Source organism: Rhinolophus sinicus, chromosome 18, assembly GCF_057876585.1.
Source record: "Rhinolophus sinicus isolate RSI-liver-muscle chromosome 18, RSI-T2T, whole genome shotgun sequence".
In the NCBI taxonomy this organism is placed as follows: domain Eukaryota; kingdom Metazoa; phylum Chordata; class Mammalia; order Chiroptera; family Rhinolophidae; genus Rhinolophus; species Rhinolophus sinicus.
This window is the reverse complement of record NC_142518.1, coordinates 772,649-790,980: the sequence shown is the minus strand read 5'-3', so window position 1 is coordinate 790,980 and position 18,332 is coordinate 772,649. Positions and strand designations below refer to the sequence as shown.

Genomic DNA, 18,332 nt, shown 5'->3' with positions numbered 1-18,332 from the left:
GCGGCACAGGTGAGCAGGTGAGGCAGGCCCAGGGCACAGAGCACGTGAGGGCACCGAGGATGATGTGACTCCAGGGTCCTCATCGGCAGCATGTAAGCTGCAGGGGAAGCAGCAGCGTGTGCCATCGTCTGCTGCGGACTCGGGTGGGTGGAGCGGCCGTGCAGGTGGACCAATGTCCCGACCTCACTCTGCACCCTGTCCTCCCGGGGCGCCCCACTTCCCAGCATGGGGCCTTCCCAGCGTCCCTGGAGGCCAGGTCCTCAGGTGCCAGGGACACAGGCGGCAGCGTCCCCGACCCGCTGCATGGCACAGCCCATACCCCTGGGGACCCCTCCCCTCAGGTCTGCAGAGTAGCTCTGCCCAGTCCCCCCAAGAGCACAGCCAAAGGAAGTGGGGTGCCAGGCAGCCACTGCGGACCCCCAAATCCGGGGGAGTAACGCAGAGGACGCTGGACAGGGCTGGCGACACAGGCCACAGTCGGTGTGGGGAGTTTCTTGGCAACAGGCAGGGGCCCGCCAAGGAGCCACCTGAAGGCTCAGGGACAGCGGCAGCACAGCACGTGGTAAGGACGCCACCCTGACTCCAAGGGCATGGAGCACAGCTCCGTTTCTTCCCGTCATCTCACAGGAAGTGCTCTGCTCTCACAGACTGCCAGCCAGGGGCAACTGAGATACATTGGGGTGGTTTTTTGTACTGACTCACAATGAGATAATGGTTCAGTGTCCTAGGAAGTGGCTTAGGACAAAATGCTGTAAGTGAGACATAGAGAGACAGAGAAAGAGCGAGAGAGAGAGAGAGAGAGAGAGAGAGAGAGAGAGAGAGAGAGAGAGAGAGAGAGAGAGAGAGGAGCCCACACGCAGGGGACCCCAGGAGACACGTGGCTGCTGGTCCCCACGCCCATCCCCCTTCCCACTCCCACCACCAAAGCCTGGCCGTGTGGGGAAACCGCACAAATCCAGGCACTGTCCTCCGAACCCCACTCCACACCCCACCGTGTCACTGCGGTGACTAGAAGTAACTGCAATGGCACAGCCACATACAGCTGTCCCTGTCTGCTGCCGGACACGAACACCACCCCGCAGCTGTCCTCTTCCTGACACCGGGGAGGTCCTGTGTGCGTGTCTAGGAGCCCCGACCACAGGCCGTCAGGGCCGTCAGACTCCCTGACTCCCCACTGGCACTGAACAAACTCAGGACCGGGAAAACGACCGAGGGTCAAGGAGGGCATAGAAATGACCCAGGCGTCAGCTCGCCTGGAAGACACCACCGTCCTCAACGGGTCCCCTCACCCCAGAGCGTCACGGGGACAAAGGCAAAAACTGAGGGGACCGCAAGGAGAAAAGGGGCGGCCAGTCTCTGGCTGGGGACATCACCACCAGCCCTCTCAGTGGCCCAGAGCCAGCAGGTAGAGCCAGCAGGATGGGGGTGGGGGAGGGGCAGACAGAAGGGCTGCCACTGCAGCCCGTCTACAGCGCATTGGTCCTGGGGGTGAGTGTGCAAAGACCAACACAGGGCGTCTCACAATGCAGAGCCCTGGGGCTCCCGCAGGGCACCTTTCTACAGCTCTGGGGGCGTGTCCCCAGCAGGCCACACCCTCGGGCCCCGCCCCCGCCCGTGGCCCCGCCCAGGCCCCCAGCAGACCAACTGTGGCCACAAGCCCTCCTCCCCTCTGGCTTCAGGCCCAGCCACCCGCCCTCCTGCCGCTTCCCACCAGGTTGCAGGTGAAGTCTGACCCCTGTGACCTGGTCCGGGCCCTGCTGCCACCTCCTGGCCACTGTGACCGGTTCCTGATCCTGGACCCACGTCACGTTCAGTCCCGTTATAAAGAACCCTGCCTGGAACACTGTGTTAGCGTGCGCCATCCAGACAGGGACGCAGGGACCTCCCAGAGGTGTCCCCTGGACCTCAGAGACGGCCTGACGTCAGAGACCTCAGCTGACCGCAGACACCCCGACCTCAGAGACGGCCCCCAGCCCCTCACCACCACTCGGCCTTCTCCTCCCGTTTGCTCCCTCAGGATTCCCAGGGTTCAGGGAGCCCCGTCTTACCGAGCACCGCGCGGTGGGTACCCAGTGCGACCCCAGGGCGTTCTCAGAGCCGCTGACCGGCCCAGGCTCACTGCGGCGCGGGACCCCGGGGTGTCCGCACTGGGTTTTCGAGGGGCGTTTCCGGCGTCTGAGCACAGCTTGTACCCACACCTGGGCAGGCGACAGAGAGCCATCCGGGAGAAAGCAAAGTGCGGGTCTGCTGTGCCCATCTCAGCGGTGACGGTACCGCAAGCCAGGGCGGTAGAGGCGCAACTGGCCGTCCACAGGCCGAGAAGATACGCGTTTTCACCGAGAAGGAGCAGCGTGGTCTATGGTCCCAGCAGGGCCAGCCACCCACTACCTCGACCCTCGGTGGGGTAAAAATCACTTCTGCTTGATTTCGTTTTGAAAAAGTGTCTCTAGGCTTTGAACGACTGCTTGAGTGGATTGGCTAAACTCGAGGTTCTCGCTAAACTAATGACAGGCCCCTCTCTGAGGAGCCACGCATCTCCTGCAGGGGTGACGCGTGACACGAGCGCCGTGGAACCCACCCATCGCTGCGAATCAGCCCTTCTAGGCAAATTGAAACAGACCAAGTATGCAAAATACTCGTTCACTGGAAAAGGATTTTATTTCACCATAAAAATGCAAACTGGAATCAACACCACCTTTTCTAATGCAAACAGTACAGCTATTTTTTTTTAAGGATTTCTGTGCTTCATGTGGAGAAGCCGACCATTATAAAATTTACCAACTTTGCCGCCTTAAATCTGGTGGAAACGTTCCAAGTAAAAATAATTTAGCAAAACAGCTTCTTAAAAAAAGCACACACGCTACCCTTGACTAGAAACCAAAGCTTTTGACCAACCTCTCCTCGGCTTTAATTACTCAAACGTGTAAAAAGTGAATGTCTGACGTTGACGAGCGTCACAGCGCCCCCGCAAACCGGCGTCTTAAAAGGACGGCACGTTGGTGTTTCCATTTTCCTGTGCCACTGCCCCCTTGCTCTTGGGGCATCTCCACCCAAAGTGAGCTTCTCATCAGTGAAGATTACAAGAAGAAAAACGGGAAAAACCAAACACCAAGAGCAAGGCTGGCTCCCCGCGCCCTGTGGGAGGCGCTGCGGGTCGGCTCGGACCAGCCATCCCCGGCCGTGCAGCGCGCCTCCCAGGTGCGTGGGCGCGACGGAGCGTGGGCAGTGAGCTCTGCCCTGTGCCCTGCTGTCCCCAGGACTGTCCTTCCAGATGCTTCTCCTGATTGCGAGGACTGGCGGCGATATTAAAGCTATCAGATCAACAGGTTTCAAGAGGAACTAAAGCTAGTGGCTGATGGCTGCAGACTGGACCCAAGGCTACCAGCGGCCAATGACAGCAGACTCGTACCGCGCCGCCCTCCTCCATGCGGCGGCTCCTTGGACGCTCGCTCCGGGGGCGGCGGCGGTGGGAGGAGGCCGCACGCTCGTCCGACCTTCTCTGGGCGGCAGCAGGACGCCGCGGCCTGCATTACCTGTTCCAAGAGCTGTGGCGCCGGCTGGGGGACCCCGAGCGCGACCTGTCGCCGCGGCGGTGGCGGCTGCGCTTCCTGCCTGAGCCACCCCTGCGGTCACGGCTGCGGTCCCTGCGGCCAGAACGCTCTCTGCTGTGGGACCTGCGCGAAGGGGTGTGGTCGGGGCTGGCGCTGCGCCGCGGGGCGCCGGCCTCCTGCTGCGCGCGCTTCTGCTGGGACCGCCCGTCCTTCCGCGGCCGCCCATCCTCCCGGCTGCCTGCCCGCCGCGGCCGGCTCCTCTCCCGCTTGTGTCGGTGCTCGGCGCCGTGGTCCCCGCTGGCCCGGCTCCGGCTGGGCTCACGGTTGCACTTGTCTTGCTCGGAACGGGCCTCCTTCCTGGGCGCGCTCTGCTCGCAGGCGGCGGGGACGCCCTTGGGCTGCTGGTTGTTGTCGGGGATGCAGGAAAGCACGGCCGGGCACCTTTTCTCTGGCGAGGCGTCGTCCAGGGCCACGGGGCGCGCGGGCTGCCGGTCCCCGCCCGGGCCCTCCTCGGCCACGCTCCCGTTCACGTCTCCGGGGGAGCGGTCGCCGTCCGGCCGCGGCGGGGTGTCCCTCGCGGCGCTGGGGGGTGGCTGGCCCCCGAGGCCATGCAGCGAGGACGCGACGGCGCCGCCGCCGGCCGACACCGTGTGCAGGATGTCCAGCACCGGCTGCAGCAGGTCGGCGTGGGCGCCGGCCAGCGGGGCGCGCGCCCGGGGGCCGTCGGCCGTCCTGCTCAGCAGAATGCTCAGAAGCCGCTGGCGCAGCGCGCGCTCCCGCCGCTGCAGCCCCAGCGCGCGCGCCTTCTCCTCCTCCACGCGCCGCAGCTCGGCCTCCTGCAGCCGGCGCCGCTCCTCCAGCTGCTGCAGGCGCCGCGCTTGCTCCTTCCGCTCCTGCTCCTGCACTCGGACGGCCTGCGGGAGACAGGGCGCGCGGCTCAGAGGGCGTCCTCCGCGCCCGACGCTCAGGGGCGGCCTGGCCACGCCCGGCGGGGACCCCGCGGCAAAGCTACTGGGCACAGCCCGCCCGGGGCGTGCATTTCAGGGGCGGCCTGGGCGCCCCCGCGGCTGCCAGGACTCGCAGACACAGGCGGCCGCGGGGCGTGCTGGGCCTAGCCTGGGTCAGTGTCTTCAATATTCACCATGAGACAAGAAATGAGCTGCCGCACGTCTCGGCGCGCCTGCCATGCTCCTTCCCGGGGCCTTATCAACACTGTAATTAGACAACAGGTTACGGGGTGGCCGGCGCCACCGTGCACGGGCACGCGGCTCGGAGCTCAGGCAGGGCCCGGCACGTCTGTCCGCGGCCAGCTCTCGGGAGTGACCAGCAGGGCCTCCAAGAGGCACAAGGCGGCTCTAGGGAACGTCCACATAGCAGCGGCCCAGGACCGTCAGCTGCACAGCTGCAGAGTGGGACCGCAGCAGGCCAGGCTCTGGGGGGCACCCTGGGTTCCCCTGGGACCAGGCTCAGCCCTCCTCCCACCGCCCCCTGCCACTGGCCTGCAGGGGTCAGAACAAGGCCCGGTGACCTGAGGAGGCCCAGCCAGGGCATCCCAGGTGCGAGCAGAGCCACAGGGGGCCGGGTGACCCTCAGCGACCGCTGCCACTCCGTCTCCCAGGGACACAGTGACCCTCAGCCCTGGCCACACCAAGGCTGTGGGGCTGGTGCCGGGGAGGCCTGACCACAGGTCACACTAAGTGACCGTCCTACCAGCTTCCTAAGCCTGAAATCCGGAATGACGCAGAGAGCCTGCACAACACCAGCTGACAGATCACCCTCCCTGGGAAGCCTGATTCCTTTCGGTGGTGGATACCACCAGCCGACAAACAGGGACCGTGACCGTGGCCCATGTCTCAGAGCAGAGGCATAGCTCCCGTGGGCAGGACAGGCTCAGCCCCTCGGCGGTGCCTCAGCCCGGCTCAGTGCCCCCGCGGTCCCGGGCCCAGCGCCCTAACGGCCCCCTGGCCTGGCCCGGCGCCCCCGTGCCCCGGCGGTACCTTGGCACGGCTGAGCAGCTCCGCGACGAGCCGGATGGACTGCAGGTTGCGCTGGGCCAGCAGCAGCTTGCGTTCCTCCAGCCTGATCTTCTCCTGCAGCTTTTTCTGCTCCTCAGCCTGGAGCTTCTCGAGCTTCTTCTGGCTCCGGCGGAGCTCACGCTCCCTCTGCTTCTGCTCCCTCCTGCGAAGCTTCTCCTCTCTCTTTCTCTCTCGCTCCTGTTCTTCCAGCTCTTTCTGTTTCCTGTGCAAAAGACACGAAGGCTCCATTAGCAAAGACAGGGTGGCAGGGGAACACTCGGTACCTCGCACAGGTGGCTTCTAAGCAAGCGGGGAAGACGGGTGGCAGGGAGGTATCCACACCATTAATCATTTGAACTCTGTCCACAAATAAATTCCCATTGAGCCCAGAAACTCGAGCAGCGGCAGGGGCACAGGGTGAGTGTTTTAGTCTCTGGAGGGAGGGACGGCCTTGCCAAGCGCGCCCCAAACGTGAGGCGCGGAAAAGGGGGCCGATGGGTTTGACGGCATCGATGGTTAGCTCTGAACCACAGACAGCAGCTCAGGTCAAGGGCCAACAGCGAGAAGCGACCCAGAGGGGCGGGAGGGCGGGGCCCGTCGCAGGGGGACACTGCCACCGCGGGCACAAGCGCCGTGACACACTGCTCCACACACAGCCATCCGGGCCTCAGACTCAGGACAGCAGAGGTCACGGAGGCTTCAGTTCTAACACGCAGGTAAGTGCCAGACGTGCTCCCGTGGAGAGGAAGGCCCATCCCTGGGGCTCTCGGAGGCAACCGCGGGGCCGAAAGGAAGCATGACACACAAATGTGCATGGCCACAGAAGGTTCCGGAAGCGTCACGCTAGGGGTAACATCAAACACAGAAGACCACGTACTGTACAATCCTCTTCCAGAAAAGGCAAACCCACAAGGACAACAAACCAAGGACGGTTCGCTCTGGGGTGTGCCCTGATCAGGGGTCCGTAAGAGCACACACTGTCTCACGGAAATCCTGCGAGGTCACTAAACACAGGCGCCCTGGACGTGGCGACTCGTCTTTAAAATGAACGCACAGCACGCCCGAGCCCCAACAAATTCGCTCCTAACACCGTTTCCTATTAGCGGGGGAGGGTTCCCAAAATGAGCATCCGAATGCGACCAGAACTAATCATCTCCCTGGAAAAGTCTGGAAGAAGCACGAGGCCTGTTAACACAGCACACCCTCCTGGGCTGTTCAGCTTTAAAATCACCCAAATGACCGACAGACGCAGTGACAAAGGCAAAGCAGCTCCACGCAGCACAGAGATTCACGTTGGGGGAGGAGTGGGACCTGAGGGCAGCAGGTCCACGGTGACACAGACCCAGAGAAGCAAGGACATGACCCGCACATGGGGGGGGAGGGGCAGGGGAAGAAGCAGGGGGTGCACCCTCCCCCCAGGTGCGGGAAGGGAGCGGGGCCGAGTGCCGACGGCCCGTCCCAGGGGTTCCAGCACACAGGGCCCCACACGCTTCAAGAGCAGAGGCCCCAGGCGGCCTCGTGAGCCCCTAAGTGAGCAGCTCTGCAGGGAACCAGCCGAAGCCCAGGCCTGCCGTCTGCAAGGCCACGACATGACGGCTACAGCCACGCTCTGTCCTGACCCAACCACCCACACGAGCACGCTAGCTGCGGGGGAAGACACAGGGGCGCCTGGTCGGGCCTGCAGGCTCAGGCTGAGAAAGGGCAGTGGGACACCTGCACCCAGGCCCCCGGCAGCCCCCCAGCCTGCACCCAGGCCACCAGGAGCCCCCTAGCCTGCACCCAGGCCCCCAGGAGCCCCCCAGCGTGCACCCAGGCCCCCAGGAGCTCCCCAGCCTGCACCCAGGCCCCCGGCAGACCCGCAGTCAGCACCTCACGGCGGCCCTTCCCAGCGTTCCATGGCATGGCAGACGTGCCAGTGTGTGGACGGGACCCTGTGCCCCCACCACGCCTCCCGGGACGGAGTCTGTCACGTGGCCCACAGATGGTGGCCTGTCCTCAGGGCCAGGATGCGGCCCACTCCCTGGCCTGCTCTTTCCTGCTGTCAAGGTTAAGGAGCCCGCACAGCTGCTGCGTGAAGCGCTGAGGGGGCCTTTCTGCAGGATGACAGCAGCGTCCGCGGGTCACGGTGGGCGCCTGGAAGGGCGGGGACGGCCCGTTGTGGACGAGGGCCGGGCTGGTCTACACGCTGCAGGTCGCGGCTCCCATGAGCCTCCTGCTCGCTTTCCCTGCTTCTGCCAAGGGAAGCGTGCTGACGTGTGAGGCCATGCACATCCGGGCCTCTGGCTGTGCGTGAGCATGCTGCACGCTCCCCAGGCCACCTGCTCCACACAGAGGCCCCAGACGCTGCTGCCAGGGCTGCCACCACACCCACACCATCCTCCCCGGGCGGGCAGGCAGCAGACCAACCGGCCCCCCAGGGCAGCACGGTCCACACCTGCCACACCTAACATCGTGCTCGGCAGCAAACATCCAAACAGCTCAATGCAGACACGCGTCCGCTTCTGGGGGAAGAGTGGAAAACAACACAGGCGCCAGCCGTGGGGGACACTCGACTCTACAGGGAGTGACAAAAAGACTGGTCAGGAACGAAACCAGCCAAATCCACCGAGCCAGAGCCTCGACAGCCAGCAAATCAGAGCAGAAAACGGTCCTGTGACACCCACACGAAATGCTAGGAATGCCCAACGCGTGGCACTGACGGGAAGAAGTCCTCCTTTTCCCCCACGATCTAGGTCACACCGTTGGTTACGTTCGGCTCAGACCAAACAAACACAGGACGGAAGGAGGAGAAGCAGGACCAGACTTGGCCGCAGACGCCTAGTACTTTACTGCGTCTTTACCGGGAACCGTTTCTTACTAAAGCCTGGCTGACATTGTCCGTTCTCTACCTCATATTAACGTAATGCCAACGTAAATGCCACACAGGACAGCGGCCAGGACACAGTGGTGGCTTCGGCAGGATGCGGGGTGGGGGGGACAAGAGATGCGGGTCTGGAGGGCCAGCCCAGGCCATGTCACAGGTGGGACTGAGTTCCTGGGAGTGGCCGCTAGCACCCGGACACACACCCCTGCTGTGTCTCCAGCGGCTGCTGCGTGCAGACACTCACACGTGCAGACACGCACACACGTGCAGACTGCATGCACACGCACGCACACACACATCCCACAAGCACACACATGCACACGCGCGTGCAAGGCCCCGCCTCCCTGCGCACCTCTCCTCGGCCCTCTGCCGCTCCTCCGCCTCCTTCTCCCGGCGCTTCTGCTCCCGCCTCTGCTGCTCCAGCTCCTGCAGCTTCTGCCTCTCCAGCTGCCGCTTCTTGATGGACGCGTCACTCAGGTGTTTGGTGGAATCAAAGGACACCTGCGGGAGGACACAGGGCACGGCGGCATGACGTGGCCACGCTCCCAGACATGTGCCTCGCCGTGTGCTGACAAGAACCAAGCCGCCCCTTTCACAAGGCGGTTGCCCCTCCCGCTCCCCAGGGCCCCAGCGTTTCCCCGGCCGACCCCAACACCACCGCCGCCACCACCGCCACCGCCGCCACCGGGTGGCCAGCTGATGGGCAGAGGCCCGGCTCTCTCGGAGGCTGGCGGCCTCGTCGCCGCACGGGAACCTGGTGAGGGCCCTCAGCGCTAAAGCACCCCGCTCCCGCCCGCAGAGGGCCCACCTTGATGCTGCAGGCCACGCCCCCGCCACGCCCCCGCCCGCGGAGGCCCACCTTGATGTTGCAGGCCACGCCCCCGCCCCCGCCCGCGGAGGGGCCCACCTTGATGTTGCAGGCCACGCCCCCGCCCCGCAGGCCCACCTTGATGTTGCAGGCCACGCCCCCGCCCCCGCCCGCGGAGGGGCCCACCTTGATGTTGCAGGCCACGCCCCCGCCACGCCCCCGCCCGCGGAGGCCCACCTTGATGTTGCAGGCCACGGCCTTGCCGTCCTCGCCCTTGTACATGAGCTTCATGCCGCGCAGCGCGCTCATGGCTTGGATGAAGCCCGCGTACTCGCGGTACTGCACGTAGGCCTCGAAGTTGAGGTGCCCCCCGAAGCTGAAGGTGTGGAAGTTGCGCCCCGTCATCTCCTCCCGGTAGGGGTCCAGCATGGGGATGTCCACGTTGCGGATGTCCCCGAACTTCTCGAACACCCTGACCAGCACGTCCTCGCTGGGCTTCTCGGAGCCCGCGTCCCGCGGGGCGAACCACTTGCAGGGCAGCCCCTCCAGGTGGATGGTGTCCGGACGCTCCCCCGGCAGCGTCTCGTTCATGTCCTTGGCGTCGCGGAAGAAGGAGTCCCAGTCGTGCCGCGTGGGGAAGTCGATCTTGAACTCGGCGGCGCGGACCCGGAGGATGTCGGAGAAGCCGCTGAGCTTGATGGTCTTGCCGTCCAGGCAGGCCAGGAAGGCCTTCACCAGGCTCTTGTTCTCCACCTCGCCCTCGAAGCGGATGAAGTCCATGGTGCTCTTGGTGATGCGCAGCGTGGAGAACTGGTGGCTGTGCACCATGGCCTTCAGCCGCTCCATCACCTCCCAGTTGGAGATGGACTTGCCCGGCTGCTTCAGCTGCGGCAGCGCCACGCTGATGGTCATCTTGGTGATGGGCTTGAGGTACAGGCCGAACGCGGGGCACAGCTCCACCGCCTCAGACGTGTCGTGCACGATGGTGGCCGCGGCCATAGCCGGGACCTGGGGCCTGGAACGCAGACGCACACAGTCAGGGGCGGGCGCCCGGGCCGGCCAGTGCGCGAGGCTGCTTGTGCGCCTCGCGGGGGCACGTGGGCTCCCCTGGCTGAAAGCCCTCCCTCATCACCTGACATGGCTGTTCTGAAACCATCAGGTGACGCCAAAGGGGAAAACAACTGAGTGGACAAAAGCTTCCACGAGCCCTGCACCCGGCACCCAGAAGCAGCCCTCCCGGGGCCAGAGCCGAGCGGGCTGGCTCCCACCCTCTGTGCAGTGGGAAGAGGCACGCGAGACCCCACCTAACTCCCCGGAGCTGCAGACAGGCCGCGGCGAAACCACAGAGCAGGAGGCCGCTCAGGCACCTGGGAAGACTGTGCAGCAGGTGGCCTGGCATTTGCCCTGGTCAAACAGGAAGGTTCAGGGTGAAGACACTCCAAGCCTGTCTCTGCCCAACTTCACGTGAAAACTGCCCGTCCTTCCCCAGCTGGGGGCTGGGAGCCATCAGCACCGTCTCCCTCCCCTCACTGCCCTCCTGGTCTTCCCTGCTGGTCCCCACGCGTTCCCGGAGCGCAGGTTCCAGCCGCGACCTCGACACCATGCACCCAAACAACACAGGTGGCCCATCCGGCCACTGCCCAGCAGCTCAGGTGGGAGGTTTCCCCACAGGCCCCAAGCCAGGAGGCTCCGAACTGGATGGAAGAGCCACCTGGGTGGACGAGGGGCTGCGGCCCAGGCGGAGCCCCCAGACCGAGAGAGACCCCAGAACTGCCCCCGGCAGGGTCTCCCTCTGGTGGCCTAGCTACCCCTGTGCCCCACCCCCATCCCCGAGGGCCTGGCTGCCGCTGGTACCCCAGGCGCCCCAGTCCCCGGGTTCAGCCCCCGCACCTCCACCCCACGCAGCTGCCTGTGGGGCTTCGCTGTGTCCCCCCAACTGCCCCCTGTCCCCCAGGTACACCCCCATTACCCTTGGTACCCCGGATTTCCAGCCCTCATTAGACCCCCGTTGTCCTGGCCCCTAGCACCGGCCCCTCATAAAGGGAGACTCCCCGGGAACCCTCGGTCTCCATGGTAACCCCCAGGCCCCAGGCCTTCCTAGGCCACCCCGGTACTGCCCCCACCTCAGACCCAGGGCCCCCCGACCGCCGGGACCCCCCGCCCCTGGGATCCCCCAGCCCCCCAGTGTCCCCGGGCCTCAGTGTCCCCAGCCCCCCAGTGTCCCCGGGCCCCAGTGCCCCCGGCCCCCCAATGTCCCCAACCCCCCAGTGTCCCCGGCCCCCCACTGTCCCTGGGCCCCGGGATCCCCCGGCCCCCGATTCCCCCAACCCCCCAGTGCCCCCGGCCCCCCAGTGTCCCCGGCCCCCGAGTGTCCCCGGGCCCCGGGATCCCCCAGTCCCCGATTCCCCCAGTGTCCCCGGGCCCCCAGTGCCCCGGCCCCCCAGTGTCCCCGGCCCCCGAGTGTCCCCGGGCCCCGGGATCCCCCAGTCCCCGATTCCCCCAGTGTCCCCGGGCCCCCAGTGCCCCGGCCCCCCAGTGTCCCCGGGCCCCCAGTGTCCCGGGCCCGGGACCCCGCAGCCCCGGCCCCGCACCACCCCGGCCCCCGACCCCGGCCGGCTCCCGGAGGCAGCGGGTGCGGGCGGTGCTCACCGGCGCGGGACTCCGCCTGTGTCCCCCGCCGCCGCCGCCCTGGCCCCAGTTCGCCGCGGTCCCCCGACGACCCTGGCAGGAACAGCCTCCCCCCCGAGACCCCCCGATGCGCCCGCCGCCGCCCGCCGCTGTGACGCACTTCCGCTTCCGGTGTGCGGGCCCGCGGAAGCGGCCGCGCGGCGGCTGCCGGTTTCTCCTCCGGGCCCTGGCCCCGCCCCCAGGGCGGGACTTCCGGGGGCCCAGGGCGAGGGCGGGGCGACCCTGCTGTGCACTGCGCGTGCGCGAGCTCACCCTGCCCCCACGCCGCTACCTGTGCCCAGGTCCCAGGTCCAGGACGAGGCCGCACCGGGGCCACCGTGGGCTGTTGATAAACCGGAGCGGTACCTGGTGTTTGCGCCTAAATTATTGTGATAATCATGCATAAGCTACTAATATAAGTTACCTGTAAATTATGGTCGAACCAAGCATTCATTTGTTGTATTTACTATGCATATTAATTACACATCACAGGTTAACATACTTATACAATTCAATGATAAATTATGCATTTCTCTCATCAAGCATTTATTAGTAGCTTAATTACTTTATTATGTATATTGATGTCTAGATTAGACGCTTCCTTCCAGGGGATGTTACGTTCTTACGTAAATATGTAACACAAATAAATATATAATACAATAAAATATATAATATTTTAATGTTTTCAATGGTTTATATTTCATACTTTATATGACATTTATTTTAATAACGAGATTGAAAGGCAACTCTATTTTACATATATTTTCACGTAACTATACATCATATACAGTATTTTTTACATAAGCATATGCTTAGATGATTATGTACTTAGAAATTTGCACGTTACAATGTATGAGGCTCCCGTACTATGGCAGATGCTGCACAAGGCGTGGGCTTCTGCTGCCCCACCCGTGTCCAAGCCCCCACCCTGAAAATCCAGGGTCGGAAAACAAGAGGGAACCTTCCGTTGTTCAACATAGTTTTCCAACCCATCAGCATCAGAGGGGCGAGGGGGAGTGAAGGGACCCCAACTACCAACGGAGTTTTAAACAGGAAGGGGTTCCTGGATAATTTCTGGGTGTCTGCTATGTGTGGGTCATGTTGTCCTGTCCACACACCGTCCCTAGAGGCAAGTATGACCGTGATCTCCACGTGACAAGGAGGAAAGGGAGGGTGCAGGCTCCCCCAGGAAGGGGGCCCAGTCTTTGAACCCAGGCAGGCTTCCCACTGTCTTCATGTACCTTCTTGTTCTTCTTGGGAAGACAGAGAGGTTTGGTGTTCTCTTTACAACGGTCGTCTCTGAGGCTGCTTGCGTGTTTGTTTCCCTGGGGAACTGTTCAATTTGAAAGCGATATTTCCACTCTGCTCTCCGAGAGACATTTGCAAAGCAAATGAAGAAATGAGACGCGCAGTCCTTGGTCACCAGCAAGCCCAAGAGATGATTACAGTACTTGGGGAAATGTTTGAGGAGATTCCTGCTCCAGTCTTTAGCAAGGTACCCCTCCTCTGGGTGCACCTCAGAAATAGAAAAACAAAGTTCCAGGTTACCTGCGGCCATAATCTGTGGTCCCAATGTGGTAAGTGGATGGCTGTATAAACCACTCTTGTGGACTATCGAATGGAACTGGGCACATGATGGGATATCACCCCCAGGATTAGATGGGAAAGGTGAAGGAATTTTGCAGTTGTAATTAAAGTGCCTAATCAATGGATTCAAGTGAATCAAAAGGGAAGTTATTCAGGGTGGGCCAGGCGTAATCAGGTGCAGAAGTCAGAGTTAAGAAGTCAGAGATTTGAAGCAGCAGCGACACAGCTGGCTGCCTTATAGAGACAATCACTTGGCAGGAATTGGCGGGGGGGGGGGGGCTCCTGGGAGATGAAGGCCTCAATGCTACCACACAAGGAGTTGGGTTCTTCCAACAACTGGGGATCTTAGAAGAGCCCCCCCCACCACCAAGCCTCCAGTGAGAGCCCGGCCCTGGCTGACATCTCCATCCATCCATCCATCCATCCATCCATCCATCCATCCATCCATCCATCTAGCAATATAACTATCTGACTGGTTATCTATCTATCTATCTATCTATCTATCTATCTATCTATCTATCTATCTATCCATCCATCTAGCAGTATAACTATCTGACTGGTTATCTATCCATCCACCTATAGATCCATTCACATTCCCATCCAGCTACCCGTCCATCCACCCACCCACCTTAATCCATCTGTCCATTCATCAACTCACCGACCCACCCCTCTACCCATCCTCTACCCACCCCATCTATGTCTCCCCATCCATCCATCCATCCATCCATCCATCCATCCATCCACTCATCCACCCATCCACCCATCCATTTATCTGTCCATTCATCTACCCACCCACCCATCCCTCCATCCATCCTCTACCCACCCCAGCTATGTCTCCCCATCCATCCATCCATCCACTACCCGCCCACTTACCACCTCTCCACCCAGCCCTCCCTCCGTCCATCCATACACCTCAGACATATTAATATTAAACAAGCCTCTCAAACCTAAACAACTCATTTCCGCCAGGGGGCGTGCCCACCAATGTCATGAACCCCAGAGGGAACTGCCTGGTTAACCCTGTGGTAGGGTCCGGAAGCCAGGGGTTCGTTAACCCGACATCTGTCCTCAGCAAAGACATCAGCCCAGTGGTTTTCCCATGAACGTTACCCTCCTTAGGACATCAGCCCTTTGCAACTCGTGCTCTTATTAGGTAGTTCTTTATCTACCCCAGGACTTTTCATGCACCATGTACCTAAGTTCTCAGCAGCACGATCCAAAGAAAAGTGTGTCACGTAGGCCTCGAGGAAGCCACACCAGGACTTGGAGACAGTCTCCTCTACTGGCACTGCTTGTGTCCATTAGCCTGATTTTCTAAAGGAAATTCCACACAGCCTACTAATTGCCATTTTTGCTGTGCCCACATTCTCTCTGACTTGGTAATGCCAGTGCTGGTAAGTCACCCTGTAGAATTATTGCCCAGTTATACAAAGGTCTATGTGTAAGTTATATTGCACAATAAAATACATGTGGGTATTTGTATGCAGGTATACAAGGTATATGTATAATTAATGCTTCTGGCAGCATTGGAGATGGCAGGAAGAGAATGTGCTGCAGGTGTGCTAAAGCCCCACTGTTGTGATGACAGGGTGTTCAAAGGTGATTTCAGAGTGTGGGACCAGCAGGTTGGGTCCACAGCACTGTAGAAGATGGATGAAGGAGGGATGGGGTGGGGACAAAGGACTGGGAGCTACGGCGACAGTATCCACCCACCACCCACCATCCATCCATCCATCATCCATCCATCCCCCCAACCATCCATCCATTGGTCATCCATCCATCCATCCATCCATCATCCATCCATCTGTCATCCATCCACCCACCATCCATCCATCCGTCATCCATCCATCCATCCGTCATCCATCCACCCATCCATCCATCCATCCATCATCCATCCATCCATCATCCATCCATCATCCATCCATCCATCATCCAGCCAGCCAGCCAGCCAGCCAGCCAGCATCCATCCATCCATCATCCATCCATCCATCCATCATCCATCCATCCTTTCATCCATCCATCCATCCATCCATCCATCCATCCATCATCCATCCATCCATCCATCCATCCATCCATCCATCCATCCATCCATGTGGCCGCCCATTAGTCTCCAGGCCCACGCTGGGGTTCTAGACAGTATCTTTAGTCTCCATCCACTCTTGGACGTTGGAACTGATACAGGCCGTTCCAGAGCCCCCATCAGAAATCCCATAACGAAACTGTCCAGTGGCCAAAGCCCCCAGGCAAGCCAGGAGACCCTTATCTACCAGGACACTGCGGGACCTGCAGACCACTTGTCAGGGGAGCAGAGGGGGAATGCAGACCTCAGTGTGAGTCAGACTAAGTCTTTGTTGCATGGAAACAACGTACACAAGTGCTTCGCAGTACGGGAAGGAAGATGTGAAGAGGTGATATGGCAGGGCGAGGGTGTGGTCCCCTCAGGAGAGCAGGGCGGGTCGCACAGTTTGTTGAAGGAAGTTGAGGGGAACCAGCCTCCAGGTGGAGAGCAGCAGCCCGTGCACTGGCTGTGCTTGAGGGACTTTCCACGGGAGGGATTCCAGCAACCTCCTGTGAGGTGGCCAGGGAAGAGAATCCCGGTGGAAGGTCTGGTTGCTTCTTGCAGGGTTAAGATCAATCTCAACTGCTACTTCCCCTTGCCCACGTGGCCCGTCACGCGATCCTACAGAGAAGCAAGGTGTTTCCTGGAGTGGAACGTTAGTGCGGTTCCTTCAAAGACTGCCTGTGTTCTCAGCATGGTTTGTCACTGCTTTGTAGAGATGCATCTCCAGGCATGGGTGCTTTCTCCATTCCTTCCCCCCAAATCTGCATAGCCACCACTGGCTTTTTTCTTTTTTAATAAGTGGTGCCAGCCTTACCTCTTTAAGTCTTTGCAAGGAGACGTGGAAGTCACGTTCTTTCCTGTATCCCACCCTCCTTTCCTCTTTCCTCCACTGCACTGTATGGTGGTGAGCACAGACCTGTGGCTTGGAGGTGAGGGGACAAAGGGGCGGCTGAAGGGAGAGAGAAGACACCCCAGTCACTGGAAGTGGCCTGGGGGTGGGGCGGGGGGCCGCCAGGAAAGAGGGTGTGTGCTCAGCCCTGTTCATGATAAAACCACAAGAATGAAAGAGCCTTTCTGAGAAAGAACCAAGGCTACCACTTCGGGATGGGATTCCAGGGACCCGTGAGGATCTGCGATAACCAGTGAGGCGGGTGGTAGCAATTTGAGATAAATTTCATTGAAAACAGCCCGGTGAGAAAATGCACGTTCCAGGAACTAATTAGCTGTTGATGCACAAATGATATTGTAAGGAGCTATGCCACTGGCAGGGGGAGGGAGGTATTATTTCCTATGTGAAGAGCACAAAATCAGATGTTGTGAAGATCAGATCAAAGGGCGACCTCAGAACAGGAGATACAGATGCAAAACTGAGATACAGAAGTGTCCCGCCCATGAGAAACGAGGTCGTCACATGACTCACTGCTGCGCTGGCCTTCCCTTTTCTCTTCAGGATCACTGAGCCGTAATTCAGAACAGGGTCGAGTGCTCAGTCAGCATGAGCAGCTCCAAGCGTAGCTTCCAGAACAAACTGGGCAGTGATGGGCACAGCCATCTGGGAGGATCCAGTGGCTGGGACAACGGGGGGAGGCCCAGAGCAGCGGCTTCTAACAAGTGAGTCCGGCCAGAGACCCTCAGGGCCTTAAGGAGGGGAGGGAGGCAGGCCTGGAAGGTCCGTCAGCCAAGTCCTCATACTCAGCGACTGGGGCTCACCTCCAATGGCCGGGTCCTGATGGGGACAGGAAGTGTCACTAGGACCTGGAATCCCAGTGACCACTTAACTGCACTGGGGCCAGAGTCAGAGAACTGGCCACCTCTGTCCTCTTCGTCCATCTGTCCATCAACCCATCCATCTATCCTCTGTCTGTCTGTCTATCCATCCAGCCAGCCATCCTCCATCCATTCTTCCAACTATCCATCATCCATCCATCATCCATCCATCCATCCATCCATCCATCCATCCATCATCCATCCACCATCCATCCATCCATCCATCATCCATCCATCCATCATCCATCCATCATCCATCCATCCATCCATTCATCCATCCATCCATCCATCATCCATCCATCCATCCATCCATCATCCATCCATCCATCCATCATCCGTCATCCATCCATCCATCTATCCATCCATTATCCATCATCCATCCATCCATCCATCATCCATCCATCATCCATCCATCATCCATCCATCCATCCATCATCCGTCATCCATCCATCCATCTATCCATCCATTATCCATCATCCATCCATCCATCCATCATCCATCCATCCATCCATCATCCATCCATCCATCATCCATCCATCCATCATCCATCCATCATCCATCCATCCATCCATTCATCCATCCATCCATCCATCATCCATCCATCCATCCATCCATCATCCATCCATCCATCCATCATCCGTCATCCATCCATCCATCTATCCATCCATTATCCATCATCCATCCATCCATCCATCCATCCATCCATCATCCATCCATCATCCATCCATCATCCATCCATCCATCCATCATCCATCCATCATCCATCCATCATCCATCCATCCATCCATCATCCGTCATCCATCCATCCATCTATCCATCCATTATCCATCATCCATCCATCCATCCATCATCCATCCATCATCCATCCATCATCCATCCATCCATCCATTATCCATCATCCATCCATCCATCCATCATCCATCCATCCATCATCCATCCATCCATCCATCCATCCATCCATCCATCCATCATCCATCCATCCATCCATCCATCATCCATCCATCCATCCATC

The 18,332-nt window shown here is 60.4% G+C and overlaps 1 protein-coding gene across 2 annotated transcripts; it reads right to left on the bottom strand.

The window, feature by feature from the left end:
- Positions 1 to 2,639: 2,639 nt before the first annotated feature.
- Positions 2,640 to 12,022, bottom strand: AKAP17A (A-kinase anchoring protein 17A). Of its 2 annotated transcripts, XM_074323434.2 has the most exons (6): positions 11,887 to 12,020; positions 10,542 to 10,641; positions 9,475 to 10,252; positions 8,782 to 8,930; positions 5,549 to 5,789; positions 2,640 to 4,465 (listed from the first exon to the last, which is right to left on the bottom strand). In XM_074323434.2, exons 2-6 carry the CDS (start codon positions 10,634 to 10,636, stop codon positions 3,530 to 3,532), a joined length of 2,199 nt encoding a protein of 732 aa, XP_074179535.1. In that variant the 5' UTR covers positions 10,637 to 10,641; positions 11,887 to 12,020; the 3' UTR covers positions 2,640 to 3,529. The 2 variants fall into 2 exon arrangements, with proteins under 2 accessions (XP_074179535.1, XP_074179536.1); XM_074323435.1 differs by lacking the exon at positions 10,542 to 10,641 and having other exon boundaries at positions 11,887 to 12,022.
- Between the last annotated feature and the right edge of the window lie 6,310 nt (positions 12,023 to 18,332).

Excerpts from the sequence above, each read along its gene's own strand:
- AKAP17A (XM_074323434.2), bottom strand. The coding sequence starts at position 10,636 with ATGCCAGGCCACCTGCTGCACAGTCTTCCCAGGTGCCTGAGCGGCCTC. Across the intron at positions 5,790-8,781 it reads CGGCAGAGGGCCGAGGAGAG|GAAACAGAAAGAGCTGGAAG; the intron begins GTGCGCAGGGAG and ends TCTTTTGCACAG. Across the intron at positions 4,466-5,548 it reads AGCTGCTCAGCCGTGCCAAG|GCCGTCCGAGTGCAGGAGCA; the intron begins GTACCGCCGGGG and ends TGTCTCCCGCAG.